Source organism: Notothenia rossii (genome assembly GCF_949606895.1).
Source record: "Notothenia rossii genome assembly, chromosome: 4".
Taxonomy (NCBI): domain Eukaryota; kingdom Metazoa; phylum Chordata; class Actinopteri; order Perciformes; family Nototheniidae; genus Notothenia; species Notothenia rossii.
In genome coordinates, this window is record NC_136902.1 from 39231263 (window position 1) to 39258035 (window position 26773).

The 26773-nt window shown below is 40.5% G+C and overlaps 1 protein-coding gene and 1 long non-coding RNA gene across 6 annotated transcripts; one reads left to right on the forward strand and one right to left on the reverse strand.

Annotated features, from left to right (window-relative positions):
* Positions 1 to 67: 67 nt before the first annotated feature.
* LOC307035115 (serine/threonine-protein kinase 38) lies at positions 68 to 20949 on the reverse strand. Of its 3 annotated transcripts, XM_079674134.1 has the most exons (14): positions 20830 to 20949; positions 17889 to 18026; positions 16143 to 16194; positions 15768 to 15890; positions 14029 to 14112; positions 13737 to 13860; positions 11729 to 11883; positions 9397 to 9514; positions 9180 to 9241; positions 3954 to 4071; positions 3745 to 3868; positions 3488 to 3583; positions 2569 to 2663; positions 68 to 2487 (listed from the first exon to the last, which is right to left on the reverse strand). In XM_079674134.1, the coding sequence occupies exons 2-14, from the start codon at positions 18017 to 18019 to the stop codon at positions 2351 to 2353; spliced, it is 1419 nt and encodes a 472-aa protein (XP_079530260.1). In that variant the 5' UTR covers positions 18020 to 18026; positions 20830 to 20949; the 3' UTR covers positions 68 to 2350. The 3 variants fall into 3 exon arrangements, with proteins under 3 accessions (XP_079530260.1, XP_079530258.1, XP_079530259.1); XM_079674132.1 differs by having other exon boundaries at positions 68 to 2663; XM_079674133.1 differs by lacking the exon at positions 20830 to 20949 and adding an exon at positions 20310 to 20435 and having other exon boundaries at positions 68 to 2663.
* Positions 20599 to 26270, forward strand: LOC307035129. 3 transcript variants are annotated; one of them, XR_013807021.1, is made up of 3 exons: positions 20599 to 20739; positions 20841 to 20997; positions 23953 to 26270. It is a non-coding gene; the product is annotated as an uncharacterized lncRNA (long non-coding RNA). The 3 variants fall into 3 exon arrangements; XR_013807022.1 differs by lacking the exons at positions 20599 to 20739; positions 20841 to 20997 and adding an exon at positions 21010 to 22150; XR_013807023.1 differs by lacking the exons at positions 20599 to 20739; positions 20841 to 20997 and adding an exon at positions 21010 to 22145.
* Positions 26271 to 26773: the final 503 nt, after the last annotated feature.

Consider the following 26773-nt stretch of genomic DNA (forward strand, 5'->3'; position numbering starts at 1 on the left):
CTATTAAAAAGACCTTTCTTTTCATATAACCCCGAACTCTACACGTTTCTAAGGACGACACGACACAGTAAGTGCAGAGCAATTCATTGTCAAATAGCAGAAAACAATACAACAGCCACGCGCTAAAAAGTGGTTTAAATAATGTTCACCCAGCTTCCCATAATCCCTCACTTCAACCTCTCAGATCACATGATAACATGAGCAGAGCATACACACGCATCACTTGTAGAAAAACACACACACCAATCCAACATTATTTTACCGATCACATCCTCACCCACACACACACACACACACACACACAGCGTGACATCATTAGTCATCCCATGTGCTCTATTGCTTTAAGAGGACCCATCTGATGCTGTGAGACATGCAGAGCAGGTACAAATAGTGACCCCCCCCCCATAGCAAAAAGCCCATTGCATGCTTTACTGAAATGCGCTTCCATGTGCTTCGTCTACACACTATCTGAATACATGTGTCATAGCAGACTAAAAGGAAACACCTCAGACTAAACTGTGAGATATGGAAGTTCATTCCTGCCCGTGAAAGTCCCGATCATAAAACACCGACTCTTAAAGATCTATTTTAAAAGAGATACTGTCAGTCATTTTAATAAAACGGTAAATCTCTAAATATGGCGATGAAACTCAATATTTGTTATGAAGAGACAAAAAAAAAGTTGAACTTATTTAAATTAATTAAATAAGGAATTGTATTAGGTTAGTTGGATATTAGGTTGATATTTTTTCTTTCAACCTAATATTATTGCTTTCAACTAACATCATACAATTATGTCTAATCTGTTGACAAAAAGAATTAAGTCAACCTCTAAATGTTTTGTGAATAGACATATTTATAAATGTTACTACAGTCAATGGTTTCACATACAATTTGACCTCTTAATAAATCAAAATTCTGAGTCAAGATTAAGAATAAAATAAATATTTGAAGGCAAATTTAGCAACTTATATTAACTTAAAAAGACATGTCATAATTTTGACTGAATCTAAGCTTAAGATTTTTTTAGGTCAATAAAAGTAAAAAAAAGTTATCCTCGCTAATTCTCTTTTTTGTTGAAAGTGTTTTTTGTTAACATTCTTGAGTCTCATTTCTGGGTGGTAACAGACTTCCATATTTCTACCTCATGTGCCAGGACACTCATAAAAAAGAAAAAGAAATATTGTATGGTCCAGGCTACATTCACACAAACAGCATTGTGGAATTATTGTGGCAAAATAAAAAATATTTTGTCAATAAAAACTTCATTTACATTCATTTGAAATGACAGCATTTTGGATATTGTGTTCACTGGAAGATGTTTAGCCCTGTGATTCTATTTAAAAAGTCCCTGTCCGGCTGCAGCGACTCGGCTGTACACGTCTGCATCATTCTGTATTCTGCTAAAGAGTCACACAGCTGCTAAGTCTGCAAGAGTTGCATTGGTTTCAGTGTGCGTGGGATGTTTTGTTTCATGATGACGGAGGCTTCCCTCCCTGGTGAGACTTTGCATCATATTCAAGACGTTTCAACAGTAAAACGGTGACATCACTCCTCTGTAAAACTCATGTGTGGACTCTTCCAGTCCAACACACACACATTAATGATCTGTAGGTTCATTAAAGCACTGGAGCTGGATCAAATCTCGTAAGGTGCTAAAGGTATTCAACATAAGCGGTGAACATGTAACAAGACTCTTATGTTTGTTCCACAAAATGCATCACTCGTATATTCACACATTTCAACGAGCAAAATATGCACCTAAAAAGTAAAAATACATTTCTAGGAAGAAGTTAGGTGATAGAGAGATGAAGCAGACACATCATTCAGCTCAGTCTTTGGTTAGGTGAGAAGCCAGCAGCACTTTAGAGAAGCCTCAGAAACATTTGGACAGGATCCCTGAAGAGCACCTGACTCACTTCAAGTGGCGAAGAGTCAACAGAAAAAGGGCCAAGGGGAGATGGAGTCCTGGTGTGGAAGCCCTTGGTAGGTCAAACTGCTGGTTTATAGAGGGAATGTGATGGATGCTGGTGACGGCAGGGAGAACATCCACTGCATCCACTGGTGGAGAGAGTCGCTGTACGGCAGTTCAGTCTTCAAGCGTGGGCAGGAAGCGGAAGGTGCCCTCGGAAGCATCGGAGAAGGTGAAGACCTGCGGAAAGGAGGCGGCGGCTCCTGCAAAGCAGCGGATGAAACGGAGCCCCTTTATTATTCGCAGAGTGCTGGGACTCCTCAGTCAGGTAACAGAAAACAGAGTTCTCCCTCCAGGGCCGAAGCTCCTCTCACAGCAGAGGGGGGGCGACTCTTTCAGGTTCCGTGGTGGTGTGGGTCTGCAGCCTGCTGGAGGCCTTCATCTCTTCCCTGACTTCATGTAGGACGGGATAGCCCCTCGGGCGGTCAGGCCTTCGAAGCGTTTGTAGGTGTAGTTGATGAAGACCCAGTCCTTGTTCTTCAGGTCGGCCTCCGTCTGGTTGGACACCGGAGCGACTGGGGGGGGGAGAAGATGCTTTAACTTATTGCAGACGTCATAACAGAGGAGCAGACTGTGCAACAGAAAGAGCAGCGTACCTGTTGGGGTGAGGATATCTGAATCAGGGAACTCATCAAAGTTGGAGGTGTCGTCGATGCTTTTGATCTCGATGGGGATGGCAGCAGGTCTCTCTCTGAAGAGGAGGAGGAGGTGATGTGAGAAAGGTGAGTGGGACAATCACCAAAGAGAAATCATGCATTTGAGAAATGAGGGAGCTGGTGAGGATTATGTTTGCCTGGAAATTGTTAACCAGGTTCCAAAGCAGCTGATTTGGCTGGGTGGCAGTTCCTATTGTCACTTGAGATAAAGCTGCTATTTCTGGCAAGCAGCTCAGGCAGTTTAAACAAGCAATACGAGCATTGCAAAATAATTAAAATAATTCTGAATCAATATTTAGTAGATAGCCGTGTAGTTGAAGGGCCCTGCTCACCCTGTCGTGTTATTTTCTAATGAATGACTGCGAGCTACACTTTATCCTTCACTTGATTGTCCCGAATAATGCAACATTCTCTCGAGCTGAGAGATGAGCACATATCTGTACCAAGGTCTTCTGAAAACCCTGAGGTTACCAACTGAACCAGAAGGTATAAAGTCAAACGTTTGTTCCTGATTAATACATTGAGCACATTCCACAAAAGTTGAAAATAAAAGCACCCCGATAGAACGGCAGTCTGTCCCTCTTCAATCTTTGTACACTGAATTATATTTTTATTATTATATTTATACAACATTGTACATTTAGAAAAACTGGTATCAGGTACATTTATTGTTTGCAATAATGCCCAGCACTACATGATCAAAAGTAGTGGTTTAAATACATGTTGTTGCACTTTGAGAACCTACTGAAGTCAGACTCTGTACAGAGACACAACTCCAAGCTACAACATCTCTAAGATAAAGAAAATATTTGAAATGTCTCCTTGTGATAACTGTCCTTGACCATGTAAAAGCCCCCACCTGATATGGTCGTAGTCCACCCCCTCAAAGAAGGGGTTGGACTTGATGTCCTCCACCCCCACAGCACCGATCCTGTGCTCCTCCTCACAGCAGAACCTGGGAACAACACACGTCACATTAATATCACAAAACTCAGAGCAAACCTTTCAGGTGCCCTTCAACATAACGCCCTCATTGTCATTATACAATACTAATAGAGATACTGATATGTGTTATTAATGCACAGTGAGAGAACAGATGAACACAGGAGTTCTTGCCTGAGTATCAGATCTTTGGCCTTCTCTGATATAGGCACTTCTGGAGGAAAAGTTAGCGTCTCTCTCCAGTTCATCACTTTCCTGTACGTCTCCTGAGGCGTCTCTGAGCAGAAGGGGGGGTAACCTGCACACAGGGAGGACAGAAGAATCACCAACTGTCCCTTTCAACCACATCAGCCAGAGGGTAAACAAGATCGCGACAGCCTTACCTATCAACATCTCATACATGATGACACCCAGGCTCCACCAATCACAGAGCTTGTTGTATCCATTCTGCATGAAGACCTCTGGGGCGATGTAGTCGGGGGTTCCCACTGTGGAGAACGCCTACGAAAGGGACGGGAAACAACAGTTAGACTATTAAAAGCTGTTAGCATTGAGCTAAAAGATGAAGATAAAGTCATTTATTCAATCTGACCCTAACTTCAAAAAGGGCCGTTTTATTCATTTTGGGGTTTTCCCTCTCCTGTAGGGTGTTCTATAGGTTTTAGTGCATGTAAATGGTCACCAAAGGCTAAAATCTCTGTGACACTCGCGCTTCTATTGGCTAGCGCTCCAACACATTGTACGTTATAGGCTAAGGGGCAGGACAGAATCTAAGCGGTTGACCAATCACAACAGAGCCAGCTAACCAATCAGAGCAGACTGGGCTCTGGTTTCAGACAGAGGGTGAAAAGAGCACAGACAGTATGAGAAAGATAAAGAGCTTTCGGAACAGCATGGAGACATGTCACAGTAGAGACACTACATACTGATATACACCTGAACATCAGTAGGAGAGGACTCTTTAAAGTAGAGACACTACATACTGTTATACACCTGAACATCAGCAGGAGAGGACTCTTTAAAGTAGAGACACTACATACTGATATACACTTGAACATCAGCAGGAGAAGACTCTTTAAAGTAGAGACACTACATACTGATTAGGGATGCACCGAATATTCGGCCGCCGAAAATTATCGGCCGAAAATGGTTAAAAAGGCCCTTTCGGCCGAAAGGGTTCTAGCACCGAAAAAATATCACCGAATGTCAGAGAACAGGGTTACGTTGGTAAACTAAAGTGTTGTTGTGATGACGTAATCAAAACGCGGCGACAAGCACGGCGCGCAACCATGCTCGCGGCTGGCTCACAGCCAACATGTCTGCCGCTTGGAGATATTTAAAAATATCAGAGAAAGAGGCGCGGATTGTGATTTGTGAAACGTGTTCAGCTGACATGTTTCGAGGGGGTGTAACTGCAAAGACTTTCACCACTTCGGGATTACTCCACCCCTTGAAATCAAAACACCCGGACAAATATGCGGAGTAAGATCAAATCACAAGCACTGACAGCGAGAGACTGTTCAGCGCTGCCTCTCATGTGCTTGATGAGAAGAGGAACAGACTTATGGCTGATAAATCAGAGAAGCTACTGTTCATTAAAAAGAACCTCCCACTTTTCCTTAATAAGTAGACAAGGCTGGCTTATCATAAGCTTATCTAGTTCTACATGTCTACTCTCTATCCACTTTCCCGAACAATTTTCATTGTGAGTTATAATTCACCATCTCAGGTTATCATTAGGGGAAATGACAGCAGCACAGTGTTCAATATATTGTACTTTCGGTATCGAAATGATACAATGTTGTTTACATTGCTCATGAGGACAGACCACCTTATTTGCAGATTCTTGAAATTGTAATTGAATTTGTAATTGATTAGACCACCTTATTTGCAGATTCTTGAAATTGTAATTGAATTTGTAATTGATTGTGGATTTTGTATCCAGTTTTCACTTTATGTATCTTTATACAATGTTTACTACTTTGCTTATGAGGACAGACAGCCTTATTTACAGATTCTTGAAATTCAATTGGAATTTCATTTGTAAATAGTTACATTCATGTGGATTTATCCAGTTTGCACATTTGTATGCATGCACTTATAGGTGCATTTGTTGTTGTTGAAGGCCTGGCTGTTACAGTCTTTATTTACACTATTTTGTTGTAGGCCTCCTGGCCTAGATGTTTATGCAGTTTTAAAGCACCTTGGCTTTGTTCTGAATGCACTTTGTTGTAGTTATCCTACAGAGAAAAGAAAATGCACTTGACTTGGAATTAATGTACTGTATACATTCAAAAGTGCTGAATAAATGTTTTATGGACCCATAATAGTGATTATTATTTAAGTTAAGTTTTGCCATAATCATTTATTTTTCCATAATCAGGCAGCTGAACAACATTGGTAAAAAATGTATACATTATATATATTTATATATATATATATATATATATATATATATATATATATATATATATATATATATTTCTATTAATCATTTTCGGCCTTTCGGCATTAGGTTTTCGGTCAACTGTTTCCTATTTTCGGTATCGGTTTCGGCCAAGAATTTCCCATTCGGTACACCCCTAATACTGATATACAGGACTGTCTCAGAAAATTAGAATATTGTGATAAAGTTCTTTATTTTCTGTAATGCAATTAAAAAAACAAAAATGTCATACATTCTGGATTCATTACAAATCAACTGAAATATTGCAAGCCTTTTATTATTTTAATATTGCTGATTATGGCATACAGCTTAAGAAAACTCAAAAATCCTATCTCAAAAAATTAGAATAGTTCCTCAGACCAAGTAAAAAAAAAAGATTTATAACAGCAAAACACAATCAAACATTTGAAAATATCCATTAATGCACTCAGTACTTGGTTGGGAATCCTTTTGCATGGATTACTGCATCAATGCGGCGTGGCATGGAGGCAATCAGCCTGTGGCATTGCTGAGGTGTTATGGATGCCCAGGATGCTTCAATAGCGGCCTTTAGCTCATTAGCATTGTTGGGTCTGGTGTCTTTCAGCTTCTTCTTCACAATACCCCACATATTCTCTATGGGGTTCAGGTCAGGGGAATTTGCAGGCCAATCGAGGACAGTAATGCCATGGTCAGTACACCAGTTACTGGTGGTTTTGGCACTGTGGGCAGGTGCCAGATCATGCTGGAAAATGAATTCCTCATCTCCATAGAGCTTTTCAGCAGACGGAAGCATGTAGTGCTCTAAAATCTCTTGGTACACAGCTGCATTTACTCTGGGCTTGATGAAACACAGTGGACCAACACCAGCAGCTGACATGGCTCCCCAAACCATCGCTGACTGTGGGAACTTCACACTGGATTTCAAGCAACTTGGATTTTGCTCCTCTCCAGCCTTTCTCCAGACTCTGGCGCCTTGACTTCCAAATGAAATACAAAACTTGCTTTCGTCTGAAAAGAGGACTTTGGACCACTGTGCAACTGTCCAGTGCTTCTTTTCCTTAGCCCAAGTCAGACGCCTCTTCCGTTGTCTTGAGTTCAGAAGTGGCTTGACCATGGGAATACGGCTATTGTAGCCCATTTCCCGGACACGTCTGTGAACAGTGACTTTTGATACCTGGACTCCAGCTTCAGTCCACTGTCTTTGAAGCTCCCCCAAATTCTGGAAGCGACTCTTCTTCACAATGCTGTTAAGGCTGCGGTCATCTCTCTTGGTTGTGCAGCGTTTCCTGCCACATTTCCCCCTTCCAACAGACTTTTTGTGGATGTGCTTTGAAACTGCACTCTGTGAACAGCTTGCTCTTTGAGAAATTTCTTTTTGTGTCTTACCCTCCTGATGGAGGGTGTCAATGACGGTCCTCTGGACAGCAGTCAGATCAGCAGTCTTCCCCATACTTGTGATTTAGTTTACTGAACCAAGCTGAGTGTTTTTCAAGGCTCAGGAAACCCTTGCAGGTGTTTCGAGTTAATTAGACGATTCAAGTGATTCGTTGAACACCCTACTAGTATACTTTTTCATGATATTCTAATATTTAGAGATAGGATATTTGAGTTTTCTTAAGCTGTATGCCATAATCAGCAATATTAAAATAATAAAAGGCTTGCAATATTTCAGTTGATTTGTAATGAATCCAGAATGTATGACATTTTTGTTTTTTTAATTGCATTACAGAAAATAAAGAACTTTATCACAATATTCTAATTTTCTGAGACAGTCCTGTATACCTGAACATCAGCAGGAGAGGACTCTTTAAAGTAGAGACACTACATACTGATATACACCTGAACATCAGCAGGAGAGGACTCTTTAAAGTAGAGACACTGCATTCTGATATACACCTGAACATCAGCAGGAGAGGACTCTTTAAAGTAGAGACACTACATACTGATATACACCTGAACATCAGCAGGAGAGGACTCTTTAAAGTAGAGACACTACATACTGATAGGAATGGACCTGAACATCATCAGGAGAGGACTCTTTAAAGTAGAGAGACTACATACTGATATACACCTGAACATCAGCAGGAGAGGATTCTTTAAAGTAGAGACACTACATACTGATAGGAATGGACCTGAACATCATCAGGAGAGGATTCTTTAAAGTAGAGACACTACATACTGATAGGAATGGACCTGAACATCATCAGGAGAGGACTCTTTAAAGTAGAGAGACTACATACTGATATACAACTGAACATCAGCAGGAAAGGACCCTTTAAAGTAGAGACACTACATACTGATATACACCTGAACATCAGCAGGAGAGGACTCTTTAAAGTAGATACACTACATACTGATATACACCTGAACATCAGCAGGAGAGGACTCTTTAAAGTAGAGACACTACATACTGATATACACCTGAACACCAGCAGGAGAGGACTCTTTAAAGTAGAGACACTACATATTGATATACACCTGAACACCAGCAGGAGAGGACTCTTTAAAGTAGAGACACTACATACTGATAGGAATGGACCTGAACATCAGCAGGAGAGGACTCTTTAAAGTAGAGACACTACATACTGATATACACCTGAACATCAGCAGGAGAGGACTCTTTAAAGTAGAGACACTACATACTGATATACACCTGAACATCAGCAGGAGAGGACTCTTTAAAGTAGAGACACTACATACTGATATACACCTGAACACCAGCAGGAGAGGACTCTTTAAAGTAGAGACACTACATATTGATATACACCTGAACACCAGCAGGAGAGGACTCTTTAAAGTAGAGACACTACATACTGATAGGAATGGACCTGAACATCAGCAGGAGAGGACTCTTTAAAGTAGAGACACTACATACTGATATACACCTGAACATCAGCAGGAGAGGACTCTTTAAAAGTAGAGACACTACATACTGATATACACCTGAACATCAGCAGGAGAGGACTCTTTAAAGTAGAGACACTACATACTGATATACACCTGAACATCAGCAGGAGAGCACTCTTTAAAGTAGAGACACTACATACTGATAGGAATGGACCTGAACATCAGCAGGATATGCCCTCTATAAATTGTGCTGTATTTTTCATTTGAGTCATACATAATTAAAGGCCGGTACCAAACTGCTGTCGAGTGTAATGATATCTGTGCTCAGACCTACCAGCTGCCTTCTGTTCCTCTTCCACGTCTCTGCTTTCCTCTTGGAGTTCATGTTCTGGAAGGCTGAGGGGACAGAGAGCGTGATGCAGTGAACAGGCTAACATGTGGTGCCAGCTATTTAAAATACTTTTTTATTATGTAAAAAGTAGAAGAAACACATATTGATAAAAAGATAAACTAATGTGCTAGAGATGAGATCAGTGGAAGGTGTGCCCTACTTTGTTTACTGAGGTCGCTGGCACTGGGCAGGCTGTGGTTCAGGTTCTTGTAGAACTCTGTGCGGTGCGCTCTCTTCAGCCCGGTGCACAGCCCAAAGTCTGACAGCTTCACGTGACCCTGAGAACACAACACACACTGTTAGAGCTGCTGTACACTGCGAAGGTTAAACAGTATTGCCGCCCTGACTCTCATTCATCTCTGAGAGGAGCAAAGTATTCATATCTTAAAGAGCTCATTTAAGTGTTCTGTGTTTGCTAGCGGTTCACAATAATGGCCAGAATGATAAGAATTATTTAGATGTATAAAGATTCTTCATCACAATTATGAATCGTTTTTGTGAAAACAGTGTATTGCACTTTAAATAAACGTAGCACTGATTTATTTTTCATGTAAGAAAAAAAGATTGCAATATTGCTATTTCTGCAATATGTATTGTGATATAAAATAAATAAAGTATTATTTAGGAACGATGGATCCAATTTAAAGTGAAACGCAGCAACCTGGTGCATTTTAAGAGTGAAATAATAGAGTTGGAGAGAAATAATGAGGCTAGATTAAGTCAATGTTGTGCTCTAATCATAATCCCATTTGTTCAAAGGAACTATACATAAGGTCACACCCTCAAAAGTGTGGTGAACTAGAAGCTTCGTGTTTCAACACGGCTCAGGTGGTTTGCCCACACCGCCTCAGAGGATGATCGCATTTTTTTTTAATAAATTGGATCCATTTTGCAGCACTTTTGTATGCTAGACTCAGAACTAGCGATGGGTACCGAGCCCCGGTATTAAACGGGCCCCGGGGCTGAATTATTAAAGACCGTGGTACCGTTATGCTCCGACGTTAGCGGTCTTTTTATCGGTACTGAGACATGTAAAAAATATATGTCATGTGTATTATTGCTATAAACATTATATTTCAGTTTTAGTGTCGCCAACTCAATCAATCAATCAATGTTTATTTATATAGCCAACTTTGTTTCTAACATGCAAAAAGACTGCAAAAGGCGTCTATGATTATTTTTAGTATTTTTGATCTCTCCCACGCCTGCTTGTGAGGGGGCGGGGCCACACACACACACACACACACACACACACACACACACACACACACACACACACACACACACACACACACACACACACACACACACACACACACACACACACACACACACACACACACACACACACACACACACACACACACACACACACACACACACACACACACACACACACACACACACACACACACACACACACACACACACACACACACACACACACCTTAGGAATGGGTATCGTTAAGGTTTTAACGGTACTACTACTTTTATTGATACCGCTTATCGGTCCGGTCTTTTAATGGTACTCTTATTGGTTCTTTTGAAGAAAAAAAAAAAAAGGTAAACTAACTAAACAAATTGTGAACAAAACTAACATTGCTTTTTATTTAAATTAAATACATAATATTTCACATCAAAAGAAACAATGTTTTAACAAATCGTATTCAATAATCTGATGACAGAACTGTAAACAGAATAGCTGAAACTTTAACAAAATAAAGAGTAACTCTGTTACCTCTAATCATTAACCCATGTTTGTATAATTGAGTTAACTCCGTGTGTTGCTGCTAGCATACATAACACCGGACGTGGAAACGTTACTCGTGGATGGGGCTACAGAGCTACTAGAAAGACAGTCGAACCCGGTGCATTCCTCCGTCTGAATGTGGTGCACTTTTGCTAAATGTTTAGACAAATTGCTCGTGTTACCGCCCTTACATGCTAAACTCTTATTGCACTTTTGGCAACGAGCATTGTCCACATCGAGACGGGTAAAGTTTAACCACACCTCGGAGCGCGTTCAACTCCGCCATCTCCGCAGTGTGTGTGTGTTGCTGCATGTAGCAGCTGCATGTGTGTAAACTGCCCCGCGCCTTCGCACACAGACGTGGGAGAGAGATCTCTCGCCTGGATTGAAAAGATCGAAAATGACTAAAAAGACGCATTTTGCACGCTTTTTGCATATTTGAAACGGAGTTGGCGACACTAAAACTGCAATATAATGTTTGTGTAGCAACAATACATATACATATATTTTCTACATGTCTCAGTACCAATAAAAAGACTGTTAACGTCGGAGCTTAACGGTACCACGGTCTTTAATAATTCAGCCCCGGGGCCCGTTTAATACCGGGGCTCGGTACCCATCCCTACTTTCATAAAGGGTTTGGAATGCCCTTAAGTTCACGACACCAACTCATGGGAAACTGCTGTAAAGTAAGTGTAATAAAAAGCTGAATATGGTGTATGATGATGATGGAAGGCCTCACCCTGGAGTCCAGCAGCAGGTTGTCTGGTTTGATGTCTCTGTGGATGAAGCCCAGCTGGTGGATGGAGTCGATGGCCAGCACCGTCTCAGCGATGTAGAACTGAGTGGCCTCTTCTGTCAGAGTGTCCTTCTTCATCAGCAGGGTCATCATGTCTCCTGCAGAACAACAGCACACACAGCAGGATGTCAGAGGCATGGACACAACGGACAGACCCTACGGTCTGACTCACTCCACACTTTAACACTGGACGTATATGTTTAAAAAACATGCTAATCAATGCTTTTATTACATATAGGCTGGATTACAGCAATCCCCTATTATCAAGCTGTCCACCACATCCATCCAAAATCTTCAACTGTTACAAAATGCTGCAGCCTAGGGATGCACCATAGACTGTATATATAAAGGGATGCACCGATACATCGGTGAGACATCGGCATTGGCCTTTTTCCACCATCCGTAAATAAGGTATATACAGTAAAACATCGGTATCGGCAAAATTGTTACTCCAAACATCGGCGGACGTTTTTTTATATTGGTGCATCCCTACTGTTAAGAAAAAAGGACCATAGCACTCCAATTTTAGCAGCTCTGCAGTGGTTTCCAGAAAAGGACAGAATTGATTTTAAAATACTTCTTCTTACTTTCAAATCACTAAAACAGAGGTTTGAATTCACTACTGCCCCTCTAGAACACTACACTCCCAGGGTGCAGGTCTGTTAATGGTGACCGGAGTGTGCAAAATTCTTAAGTTTTTACTTTTAAGGGTGAGCTCAAGACCTTCCTTTTTTTAACTATGCTTTTACTAGAGCTGGTTTCAGATTATTCCCTATGTTCTTCCTCCTGGTTCTTACATTTTATGGTATTTCATTTGATTGTTTCATTTTATTTTTTGTTGCATCTTAATTCATTCTATTTCACACTCTATCTTGTCTTTTCATTATTTTCCTGTAATTTTATGTTTCTGTAAAATCCACCTAGAATGTGCAAAGGGGAGTCTCCCTCCGCAGCCGGTTGGCGTAGTTTTGGCACAAAAACAGCAGCCCCGCCCGTGCACACGGAGTCTGACTCTGGAAAAGCTTCACAAGTACGTCGGTACGCAAAGGCGCTGAGTGACACAAGTGACGGTATGCATTTCAGATTTTGGTCGCGCTTGCCTACCTGCGTATCAGTTATGTGCACCCCTGGTTATATTATATTGCTGTGAAAATATAACTGGATTTATTCAAGTTCTCATCAAAAACTACATTTGAAACAGAATATGGTATAATTCATGTTGGCCAAATACTATTTTTCACTAAATACAGCTTACATCGTAATGGAACTCAATGAAGCCGCTGTTAACATTAGCTGTTAGCTCTGGTATTTAGTCAAGCAGGACTGGGATGCTGCCAACTGGCTGCTAACAGCTAACATTAAAGCTGCAAAGCCGTTATGTCCTTGGGCAAGACACTTCACCTGAATTGCTCCTGTGGGTATTGTCCACAGTACATGACCATTACATATATGTATGATATGTATGTGTGATGTGTATCTGTAAAACGCTTTGGTTCATAGAAAAAGCGCTATAATAAATATAAGGAATTATTATTATTAACTAGTTCTACTCGTGCCAATTAAAACACAGATCTGTTGTTGACAACGTAGCAATATCAGGGTCAATCCTGGCAGTTTTCATTTGAGGTATATCCCCAGTAACTGCGATACTGTAAAGAAAAAAGTAACTTCGTATTTTTAGTGAGATCAACTTGGTATGGGAGTATTGGCTCTTCTGACATTCCTACTTGAGGAAAGGGCCCAGAATCACTGTTTAGTTTTTCAGATTGTTTTTTAGTCCATCTAAATTGTACTTTATCTTCATGGTGGAGTGGAAACTAATATTAGTTCCTCCAGTTGGAAAATTCATCAAACGATGAGTTAAAAATAATGATTAGACGTTGACGATCTAACCTGGTTGGAAGTCACTTTTGTGTTAGCAATGTCAGTGATCTGAGTCAAGGGGTCATACCTCCAGGCAGGAACTCCATGATGAGGTAGAGGTTCATCTTATCCTGGAAGCTGTAGAACATCTTCACCACCCACAGGCTGTCTGCCTCTACCAGAATGTCCCTCTCAGCACGAATATGACCAACCTGAAGACAGAGAGGGACACTCACAGGGTCAAATATGTCGTCTGATGCAGCAGCAGCAGCAGCAGCAGCAGCAGCAGCAGCAGCAGCAGCAGCAGCAGCAGCAGCAGCAGCAGCAGCAGCAGCAGCATCAGCATCAGCAGCATCCTGTCACACAGAGTTCTGCCTCACCTGTTCCTTCTCCAGCATGTCCGCTTTGCGGAGGATCTTCATTGCATAAACATGACCAGTGTCTTTCTTCTGCACCAGACGAACCTGGAGGCCAAAAGGACAATGTTAATAAATAAACACCAAGTCATCATTTTGAGAAGAAGGCCTTCAAAGTTTCCTCTTCTCTGGTTTCAATCTGATTGATTATTAGCAGAGCAAATGATCAAAGTAGTATGGAGTAGGGCTGCACGATATTGAAAAAAACTAACATTGCGATATTTTTTTCCCCTGCGATATATATTGCGTTTTTTTAACAGGATGAAGGAATTTATATTACTCATCATACCTTAAGTCATGATCCAACATGTCATGATAATGCAGGTTGCTTACCCTCAAATAAGGGGGTTCATCTGTGAATGAATAAGAGAAGAACCTTTTTGTATCCAAAATAGTTCCAGATGGCAGATGTTGCTTTTCTTTTTGGAAGTAAATCTTCATTCTCGCCGGTATTGTCCTCCTGTGCCTCACTAATTTTTTACCGGTATTTTGATGTCTGCAAACTAGCGGGGCGGGGCCTGCTGTGATCTGATCAAGAATGATTGTGATTGGTGGTTTGCTGTGCATGCAGAGCCTGCATGTCACTCACTGAAGTATCCCTGACATGAGAGCCGCGCAAGTTTTCGTTTTGAAGCAAGCAGCAAAATAATTGTAAAATGAAATGTTTGAGTTAATTTACCTATTTAATATCGCACGTCCTAAAATAAATAAATACTAAAAAATCGCACGTCCCTGCGATGTGAATATCGCGGATGCGCGTATCGCGGTTATCGCCATGACACGATATATCGTTCAGCCCTACTACGGAGGGAAGATATTTTCGTTTGGATTACTGGCCTGGGGGAAGCTCGCGAGTGTGTGTTTGTGTGTGTTTATGTCATTTTGCGTTTGTGTGTATTGTGTTTGTTTCCCGGGGGGAAACCCTCACGAGAAACACCGACTGTTGTTATGCCTGCTGTGACGTTAAGCTACTCCGTTCTCTGCTTGTAATTATGCCGTTACAAGCTTCAAAGTTGTATTTATCATCTGAATTTGCCGAAACAAGTTTAATATTCTGAAAGACTTTGTTTATTTGAAATCAGATGAAAACAAACTGAAACGGACCCTGCCGTGTTACCTATGATTACTATACGCCTTGCATTCATAATTTCAGCGGGAGGGAGGGGGAACGGCGCTGAGGAACAGCAGAGTGGCGAGGGAGAGCTTTCATCTTCCCTTTACAAGCTTCATAAATCTGTTTATCGTGTGATTTTGGAAATAAAAGTTTCATATTCTGAAAGCCAAGACTTATTTAAAATCAAACAAAACACCCGAACAACTATGTTTTTTACACAAATCCACGTTTATTTTTTAAATGAGCCGTTGCGACTTTCGACTGATTTCGATAGAGCAGGTCACACATGTGCATTTCAGACACAGGATGTATGGAGCAGCAGACAGAAATAATTATTTCATTACAGCTGTCTGTCACTTAGGAGGCAGAGTGCTATTATACACCAAGGGAAGCCATGCTACTCATATCAGTCAGACTCAAGAATTATCTTCCTAGAAATATTAACCGAATGCCGACAAGACACATTATGATATATATAGATAACATTTGTTTTCCTCTTTGTGCCATTGTGATCCAAGAGTTTGATCTTTAATGCTTTCAAAACGCACACAGGAATCATGTTCTAAATATTTATGTAAAATATGTTTACCTCTCCAAAAGCTCCACGGCCAATCACCTTCAGGGACTCAAAGTCCTCTAGACCCAGTCGAGTGCGTTTCAGCCGCAAAAACTCCGTCTCTTTCCGCGCATGCTGAGAGCGCCGGATACGTTTCTGCAGAGCAAAGGTCATGTCAAATAGAAAATTATATAAAGAATATTTTTGCACAGGTGCCATCATCTCACACTTGCTTCGAGACTTATTATAAAAGCTTAGTGTTGATTCAAAGTAAATATAAAGTTCAAAACACCTACAGCTGTGGTCCAGCAGATCTAAAACTCTTAACACTATGAAAGGAGAGAACAAATGATCTTGTACAGCCACAAAGCATGCTGGGAAAAAAGTGCATGTGTGTTTGTCACTCACCTCTTCATCTGCCAAGCCTTCCTGATCCATCACTTTCTCCAGCTTCTGCTGCCTAAAGAGATAATATGACACATTAGCACATCCCATAATATCAGCTGTTTCGGGGAAAACAACAACCTGGAAGAGGGCCCTGCTACGGATGCTTCTGACACTATACACGTTTCATTGTTAAACTCAGAGATATCTGATGCATATCAGTCAAAAGGATGCAATCTTTTTTCTATTGATTTAATTTAATTATTACATTTCATCATTATCTCAGAAAGACAATTCACATTTATAACAGTACAGCTGTTATAAGCTGGGGGTCTAGAGTTTGAATTCTTGCCAGTGAGCCGGTTTTAATGTTTAACTTTTAAAGTGATCATTTAGAGATTTCCCTCTAATGACCCTCAAACCCACATCTGTACTAACTAAACTATTGTGTACCGTCATCATCATCATCATCTTAAAAAAAACGTTAGCCAATGATCTGCTCCAGACATGAGTATACTCTGAGGAAACTTGTCACAACAGGAAGTGGTCTTGTCTAATCACAATTCTGACACAAGTCACCCCCCCCCCCCCACAATGAAATGTTTATATTGTGTGTGTTGAGGTTTTAAGTTGCTGCGGTGCCAGTCAGCTCGGGCCTGATAATTTGAATAGTCTAACCCTACAAATGGATCAAAATAGCAGGTATAAATCTGATGGCCCCTTTGAACATTGCAATCTCATTTAAACCTGCTTAAATCCACGGGGGTGGGTGCTATAACGGTTTGCCCCATAATTGACTTTGCAACACTGTTGTTACTGTGATAAAAGAACGTTTTGCTTCTAGCACATACACAAGGGCGAACTACTTTCCACAATTCCCCGTGAAATGCGTTAACATAATAGATGGGCTGTACTGTCGGTGTTTGCCAAGAAGCACAAGCATCTCAGGTAAAATAAGTCAACACTAGGGTTTGGAACCGAAACTCGGTTCCAGATGAGAACCGATAAGAAAATGCCAGGTACTGGGTACCAATACAAAATACACAATTTTGGTTCTTCTAAACGGTTCCTAAACACGGTAGACCCTGTATTCCACCGGGTCTCCGCCGGCGCAGCGAGTTAGGGCGGACTGGCCATCTGTGTGTTCTGGAGAATCACAGAACGGCCGGTCGTCAGTGGGCCGTTGACGGCCGGCTCGGTTTGCTGACGGCCGGCACCGCCCTTAAAAGAAAAAAACAAGGCACAGTGTAATGCCTGTGGCAAGTTAATAGCCTGCCACAGGCATAGTTCAGCTATTGCGTAATACATTTGTATTGCATGTATTTTTTTCCATTTGTAAAAATGTCAGTTAAAGCTTAAAAGAATAAAGATATTTTTTGTTATCCAAACGTTTGACCTCTTTCTTTTATAATTTTGGAATCAAAACGGGGAATCAATAAGAACCGGAATCGATAAGCAGAATCGGAACATTTCAGACGATACCCATCCCTACTCAACACGCCACGTTTTTTTAGATGAAGATTAAGGATACAAATCGTAATGATAAACTGTACAGAGTCTATGATCCAGATAGACCGTGTATAGTTTATCGTTATAGATTTAAATGTGGTGTAATGTTATTCCCATTTTGGCTTGTTGTGGCATGTCAGATCACAATTGATGGGGCACCTCTGTTTAACTAACTATTATTCATATTATTCATTTATGCAAAAGTTCATTGTGCAGCCACAGAAGAAAGACTTGTGTAAATGTGAAAATGGTGGATCTTACCTCATCTCCCGCTCCTCGTGCTGGGCGATGAGGTTACTGTAGAAGTTCTCCAGGGTCACTTTGGCCATAGTGACGCGCTCCTTCGTGTGGTTACTCATGGAGGAGCACGAGCTGGGGCTAGTCATTGCCATGCTTTACCTGGAGAAACACACAGACGATAGGTGAGCGGATAGCATGCGTGCGGTAAATCACAACCCTGGTCAGACACGCTGTGGAAGCACACATCCAATCAGGAGGTTGCCACACAGCCAGGAAAAAAACACTGCACCACTGAGAGTGAGAAGGAGGGCCTTAAAGAGCAGCAGGATAGGCTGTCATGCTCAGATGCTAAAACCCTTAGCTGGACGCTCAAAGATTTGAACTATGAAATGACATGACAGTTGGCCCCGAAAAAGAGGAAGGAAAGCAGCTGCCTCTGCTGTCTGAGAAAAGCAATGTTGATAACATTGTGCTGTTATGAAGAAATAATGAGGAAATCGGATTTGTGCAAGCACTGAAGGTGGAGTCCCTCTGTGAGATAGCTAGGGTTTGCGGCACAATATGTGTCTAATACTAATGCAGATTAATGGCAGTTAAACAAGCATAATCATGAAAATAAATACTTCAGATACAAGTATCAAGTCACTCGTTTGACAAATGTGTATTTTTGCAATAGTGAAATTAATAGAAATGCTAAAAATAACTGCACATTGGGAGCATTTAGACCTACAGCCTGTGCAGTCTTCCACATTTGGAGAGTCCCTTGTGAATATGGAGCCAACACATTTGTAACTCAGTAACAGATTGTTGGCTGGCCGAAACATGTAACTATTGGAATACATTTTGAATTGTATTCCTGCTTCAGGCGCCCGGGCAGGGTTGGAAGTGTTCCCAAAATGTAAAAGGTACACCCTTGTAAGGTTGCTAGCGTGACTTTATGTAAAAGCGTCAGAACTTTAAATGCTTGTCCAGATATGATGAGCTGAAAGGCATTACGTTGTTAATACAAATGTAACTCAATGGAAAGCGTGTTGAAAAACCTGTGTTTTTACTCTCCCTGAATAACACCCTCAGCAAATATTTGTATGAGTTGATCAATTGTCAAATGTATTTGCAGTGGTGTATTGTAGTAAACAACATTTACTCAAGTATTGTACTTAAAAGGTAGGGTATGTAAGTTTGAGAAACCGGCTCGAGATACACTTTTTGTTATATTCCATGGAATGCTCTTAACATCCCAATAGCAATTAATAAGTGCTTTGACTAAAAATCCATAAAAAAATGTCATCTGTGGAAGCCGTAGTACTGTAAAAAGCACGACCAATCGTTTTAGCCGGCCCGGCTAAAATAACTGGATGGCCTACCTGCCTGTCAGCCTTCCATCTGTGCACAAACTTATCTCGTGCCCTCATTGGTCATGTGCGCGTTCGTGTGTGTTGGAGGAGGGGCTCTGTAAGGAAGTGGCAGATTTTCTTCGCTCCTGTATTTTAAAATTCTAGCGATCTTGAGCCAGTTTCTCAAACTTACATACCGATTTTGGGGTACTGTTACTTTACTTGCGTATTTTTATTTTATGCTTCTTTAAACGTCTACTCCACTACAATTTGCAAGCCAATATTGTACCCTTTACTACACCACAATTATTTGACAGAATTAGTTTACAGAGTCAGGTTATTGGCTAAAACAAAAATGTAAATAAAAGAATAAACATACGATATATTTGATTTATAATTTTAAATAACTATATTATAGGTTAAAGATATTCAGCAGCAGTCTATAAAGTAAATACAAGTGGCTTCACCTTTTACCGGCTGTGATGATCACATTAATATAATGTCAATAATCATAATCCATTAATTTAACATATATGATCCTAAAATGGGATAGAAGCAAGATAAGCACTTTTACTTTTGGTACTGTAAGTATATTTTGATGCCAATACGTTTGTACTTTTATTTAAGTAACCTTTATAATGCAGGATTTAAGCAGACTATTTGTAAACTGTAATATTTCTACTTTCACTTAAGTTAAATATCCGAGTACTCCTTATACCACTGTGTATTTGGGTTTGGGACAAAACGGTTTAAAAAAAAAGCTCACCTACATTCGGACAATGACAGTAAGTTAAGCTGGTAGAGTTGCTATTTTAAATCAGACAGTGAAACGCTATTGGAATCGTTATTTATCTAACATTTACAAAATAATAATGGCGATATTACAAAATGTAACGTCAAGTGTAATATCGCCTGAAGTTACAGTTGTAATTTACACAGAATGTAAACGTTTGGTGTGTTTCTCTTGTCAAAAACAGACTGTCCTGGCTAGTGTCAACAACACGGAGCTAGCTCCCCAAGTAGTTAGTTTCGGTTGCAACGTAGCCATACGTGACATAAACTTACGTTACCTTAAGATATAAGATAATATAGAGAAATACTAACTTACCTTAGCGTAACCGTGATTCAAATATGGTTTAGAATATTAGTTTCGATTTTTCTTTAACCCTTAGCCTCATAAACAAATTTGCTTTGCCCTGCTATATTAGTTAGCTTGCTAGTTAGCCATTAAAGTTCCTGGCTGCGTCAAGTTACAAAGAGGGAATATCAACTACACCGGATATGTGTTTCAAAATAAAACTTTAATTTATAAGAATGACTGTTTCATCGCATTTTCGTTATTTTGAGTTTTATTTTGAAAACGTAAACTAGAAAATCTATATTTCCATTTGCATGTACTTTACAACTTGAAGTTACCCAAAGCGAATAGCTAAGGGAAAGTTAGCAAGTAAACGTTAGCCACTTCTCTTCTAAAATAGCTTGAGTCCTTTGTTTTTAAACTGAACGTCATATAAAAGAGCAAGTTAGCAGATCATTTAGTAAGATAATAAACTAAAGAAAACGTTCAACATTCTGTCTTCTAATGCTTTAATCCTGTATGTTTTTATAGTTGGTCTTTGTTCACTTACCTTGCTCGAAGGTGCGGTATCTGCCGTCTCTTCCTCTGCTCTGCCGAGTGTTGCGTCACCATAAGTTTGAACTCAGTGTGACCCCTAGTGGACAATCATCATCCTCCTCCTCCTCCTCAGGTTCAGCCATGGATAGAGAACCGCAGTGACGCGCCCAAAAACCAAGAAGTAAGTTAGCATTTTTAGCACTTCCGGTTCCTTCGTCAAAAAGCAATGCATTTTTTCCAGAGGGTTTTGGAAAATACCAGACCAGAGATAAATTACGTTTTGTTCTACGACATTAAATACATCAGCAGTGACCCCACTGGTGATTTTTGAAGAGTTTACGTGTCTGAAAAACGATGGTTGTTACCGAGTGGCTGAATAGGACTACAGAAATTGTCGAGGCCGTTGTACGTCATTACGCCGAACACGTAAACACTCCCGCTAAGTTTGTTTTCCCCTGTGTTCTGCTTGAAAGCAAGCACATGCCTATCTTTAGTATCTGTATATCTATATCTGACCATTAGAATCTCTATTTTTGAAATTGTCGTTTTTAACACCGTAGTTTTACAAATTATAGAATAATTAATTACCAGTGTTTTTCCAATTTTACTCGGCACTTCGTTTTGTTAGCTAACGTTAGCTAAAGCTAGCGCTACTAGTTAGCTACGCAATGGTTTGTTGCTTTGCTCCGGGTTGCAGCCACAGGTCTTCGCATGAAACGTGCTTGTTCTATCGTTTCCCGGCCAATGTTTTCTAAAGGAGAGTCTTGATTCGTGCCATGAGGAAAGCTGACGTTACATTTTTGTCCATCTCACAGTGAAATGTAAATGATGGGTAGTGACTGTATCCAGTGCTTGAATTGGGCCGGTACTCACCGGTACGCAGTACCGGCACTTCTGATTTTTACCCATGTGGTACCGGCACTTCCTACTGAGTACCGGCAAAATGCAAAAAAAATGCAAAATGCCGGTACTCAGCCGCCGGCAATATACGTATATATTGTAAACGCAACGCAGCGCAAATGTGGCTCTGACTCTGCCTCACAGAGGGTGACTGGCTGTCTACATGACGTGGCCTGCCGACATTGCCACTTTCATACAGATCATACTAATGCCCTCGATTGGTCTCTGTGTGTCATTCAAGCTCGGGTGGGTGTGTGTTGGTGTATGTGTGGCGCGAGCGAGCGAGAAAGCGCGCGCAACGGTTACGTGTATTGTTGTTAGCATCTGGTGCTAGCTAGCTGCGTTAACGGATATAAGGAGCTTTTTCAACAACAAGGTGGAGGGACAGTCCTTTGCTGTCAGACTGAGAGGCTGATAACTACAGCTCTGGTGAGGTAAATTACTCTCTGAGTCTTTAGATAGTTAACTTAGTTTAAGTTATCTCAGTGGGTCTCAAACGGTTCGGTCACCATTTATGTAAACACATATTTCCATTTGAGGGGGTAGTGATTAGTAAAATATGCATGAATAATACAAACAAAATGTTAACTAGGTGAAAAAAGGTAAGATAAACTTGTTGAGAGCTAAAACTAGTCTTTGCTGTTGCCTCAAAGAGGAGCAGGGTGGAGAGGAGGGAGACAGGAGAGGCCGATTCAGGAGCCCAGACACACTCACAACTATAAATGAACCAAAAACAAATAAATAAACAAGTTTCAATGTTTTTTCATATTGGATATTGTATGTTATTGGTTATGGCCATGTACTTATGATTTTATGATTATTTAAATGTATACATTTTTGTTTCATATGGGTGTAGTCTCTTTATTTCCCCCTCAAAATGCACCAGATTGATGCATTTAAGTCCAACATTTCAAAAAAAATCTTACCGGGAGAGCATGCCCCCGGACCCCCCTATAGGATTTGAGGCCCGGCCCCACTGTTCCCAAATAGATTTGCAATTTTTTTTAAATAGTAACCTATCTCCATATGTTTCTTTTTGGGTAGTAGATTTAAACTAGAGGGCTATCACTTTGTGCAGCAACGCTATTGACAAATAAATCCAGCAAAATGGCACAAAAAACTGGTAGTGGCCTCAGGGACGAGGAGTCATTTAACCAGCCAGTAGGAGTCAAGCTTTACTTTCTTTTATATCCATAAAGAAAAAGTAAATCTGTTTATAGTTGTTTCATTATGGATGTTGAGAGGTATCCATATATCTCTTCATTTTGCTCTCAAATTGCACCAGATTGATGCATCTAACTTCAATATTTAAAAAACAATGTTCCCGGGGGAGCATGCCCCCGGACCCCCCTAGACTAGAGGGTGTCAGGTCCACTCCCCACTTATAAAGATAGCACTTTACCACTGCACCCCCTCTAATCTCAGATGCACCCTGAGTCATTTTGTTTAAGTACAGTGAGCGTTTCTAAAATATACAGTAAAGAGACAAACCCACCAGCATTATAGGATATACTATGACTTTGTGCCAAATACTTGTTGCTGATTTAGAGTACTGGCACCTTTTTTATTCCAATTCAAGCACTGACTGTATCGCCGTTTTAGAGATTGCGCTGCTGAAAAGACCGAAACATAAGTAAAGATAATGAATAAATCCTATTAAAACCTGTGTGGCTTATATGATGAGTCTAATTAGTACAAGCAGCATAACGTTTCACCATGTAACTAAAGATTGTAGTCAGGGAGATCAGTTTGACATATTGAACTAATAACAAATCACCTCTGGCTGGCAGAGAACTCTCTGCTCCATAGCTTCTCTTGGACGTAAAATCACATGTACATTTTACATTTATATTCAATTTAATATCCCATCCCTCACATACTTTTGTATATATAATAACTTATATTTTGTTTTTCTTGTTATGCTGCTGCAACACAAACATTTCCCAAATTGGGATCAATACAGTAACATCTTATCTTAATTAATTAAGAAATATAACTATTATAATTAGTGTAGCAGCCGACACCTATTTTCAATATGGATTAATCTACCATTTATTTCTTTAGTTCAATTTTGATCTATAAAAATGTCAAAATAGTGAAAATGTTCACGAGACTTATCAAAGTGCAAGGTTATATCTTTAGATGTTTTGTTTTAGCCTATGTACTGTATGTCTTAATGCTCTTATATGTGACGGGGTGACTTCCATGAAACTAATATTTTATATCTTCCCAACAGACGAGCTGACAGGAAACCTAACACTCTAACAACCACAACATTGCAAAGGCGAGTAAATGTAAATTAAAAACGATTCACAATTTTTTTATTTCTTCTTCTTTCTTGCAGTGAGGTGAAGCTGACCTTGCACTTGGTGCCAGTAAGGATGTTCCTCACGCAGGCTGAATGTTTCTCCTTCCTTACCGACAGAGAAGCCCTTGATTTGCAATGCTTCACTAATTGTCATTTCCCTGGCTCTGTAGGGACACTTTACCTCCAGCACAGCGAAAGACCCTACCAGACCATCTGGAGATGCCCCCAACACTCCTGATTGGGAGAGCCACAAATCTGACTCATGGACCTGCATCTGGGTTGCAGTGGTGAATGCCCTGACACCCTCACATTCATTCATAGTCCCCCACTGTACAGACAAAACACCATCAAGGGCCTGTTGTTGCCCTAGCACCCTGGCAATAAGGGAAGCAGTCACACGCTTTGACCTCAGGACAGCTCCAAAGTTGCTGGCAGTCAACCTTCCTTTCCTGAACAAATGCCAGTTTGGGTTGGTTCGCTGACCAGTGGTAGCTACCTGAATTGCCCTCTGTTGCTCTTCAGACAATGCCATGCTTGCCACATTTGCTTCAGGTCCCTGATGCCCAACAGATTTGAGAATTTCAGGAACAGTAAGTGTTTCCAAGCTGCAGTGTTCCTCTTCTGGCTCGGGGGAGAGAAGCCAAGAAATTCCTGAGAACCTGCCCCCGAGTCTGTCCCTCAGCCAGTCACGATCTTCGGAGGTGGGCTCTCTTGTCAGCGGGTTAAATGAGTTATTGGTTGGAGGAAATAGCTCCTCCACTGAATGCATACGTTTAGCTGCCTTTGGCTTCTTCCACTGACAGGGGGTGTCAGTGCAGCTGAAATTGTGGATGGCAAAGATGGCTCATGCAGCCGCATGACTGCATTTCCATTCTCCACATGGGCATTCACATTTTGTGGAGAGAATTCCCTCTTCTCCTGTAGATACCTGTGGTGGTGGGATTGCTTTATTATTTAAAATATATTTACATTTGTACTTCCCAATTATCCCTTTAATTGTTTATAGCCTACTGTATGTTTATTTCATGGATATTTCTGTGTTTTCTGGTGTGTAATATTTGTAATCTTGGGGCCTCTTCTCTTTAACGTCTACATGCTACCACTGGCTCAGATAATGAAGAACAACAAAATAAGTTACCATAGCTATGCGGATGACACACACATTTACGTAACCATTTCACCAGGAGACTATGCTCCAATTCAAACACTGAGTAGGTGCATTGAACAAATCAATGACTGGATGTGTCAGAACTTTCTCCAATTAAACAAAGATAAAACAGGTAATGGTTTTTGGAGCCAAGGCAGGACGTTTAAAAGTTAGCGCTGAGCTTCAGTCTGCAATGTTCAAAACAACAGATAAAGCCAGAAGTCTAGGTGTAGTCATTGACTCTGACCTGAGTTTCAACAGTCACATTAAAACAGTTACTAAATCAGCTTACTATTCCCTAAAGAACATATCTAGGATTAAAAGACTAATGTCACAGCAGGATTTGGAAAAACTTTTCCATGCTTTTATCTTTAGTAGACTGGACTGCTCCAATGGTGTCCTCACAGGTCTCACTAAAACATCTATTAGAAAGCTTCAGCTGATTGAGAACGCTGCTGCTCGAGTCCTCACTGACACTAAGAAAGTGGATCACATCACTCCTGTTCTGAAGTCTTTACTCTGGTTCCTCACTAACACTAAGAAAGTGGATCACATCGCTCCTGTTCTGAAGTCTTTACCCTGGCTTCCTGTGTGTCAAAGAATAGATTTCAAAATACTGCTGCTGGTTTATAAAGCACTGAATGGTTTAGGCCCAAAATACATTTCTGACCTCCTGCTAAATTATGAACCATCCAAATCTCTCAGGTCTTCAGGGACTGGTCAGCTTTCTGTCCCCAGAGTCAGAACTAAACATGGAGAAGCAGCGTTTAGTTATTATGCTCCAAATATCTGGAACAAACTCCCAGAAACCTGCAGGGCCGCTGCAACTCTTACTACTTTTAAATCCAGGCTGAAGACTTTTCTTTTTGTCGCTGCTTTTAATTGAACTATTCATATCTTAGACTGCACTGTAACTTTTATCCATGTATTTTTTCTTTTAATGTTTATTTTATTAGCTTTTCTTTTTAATGACTGATTTTAAATGCAATTTTCTTAATGTCTTTCATTTTTTGTAAAGCACTTTGAATTGCCTTGTGTTGAAAAGTGCTATATAAATAAACTTGCCTTGCCTAATAAAGATTCCATGTGACACATAAAATGGATTTGTTGATGGTAATTAATGTGAATAAATTAACTAGGTTAACGGTACTCTTGCTATCACTACTCACCGACACTATAAACCTTGTCCCTCATGCTAGCCCTGACAACACCGGTAAGCACACCTTCATCGAGGCTGCACTGTTTTACGTGTCCTGACTTGTAGTGGTTCTCTCCTGTCTACACTCTTCTTGTCATCTTTGTAAAACGATATCAGACTGGTAATTGACACAGCCATGACTTCTAGTTAAATTCAGTGTGGCTAAAATGAAAAGCTTTGTTAAAATATGCAAGCGCGCGAAAGTCAAAGTCAGCTTTATTGTCAAAAATTCTACATGTGTTATACATCCAGAAATATCGAAATATCGTTTCCCACAGTGTGACATGTACACATAAAACAAAAAGGGCCTAGATTATAGATAACCGGGGTATACAGTTTAAAATGTTAATATATTTAAAGTGTTCAAAGTGCAGTTTCTGTGCAAGTCAGTTGAAACGATCTTA

Coding starts and splice junctions, on each gene's coding strand:
- LOC307035115 (XM_079674132.1), bottom strand. CDS start 18,019: ATGGCAATGACTAGCCCCAGCTCGTGCTCCTCCATGAGTAACCACACG. Junction 11,884..13,736: donor CATGGAGTTCCTGCCTGGAG/GTATGACCCCTT, acceptor GTTGTTCTGCAG/GAGACATGATGACCCTGCTG. Junction 9,242..9,396: donor CAGCGACCTCAGTAAACAAA/GTAGGGCACACC, acceptor CTGTCCCCTCAG/CCTTCCAGAACATGAACTCC.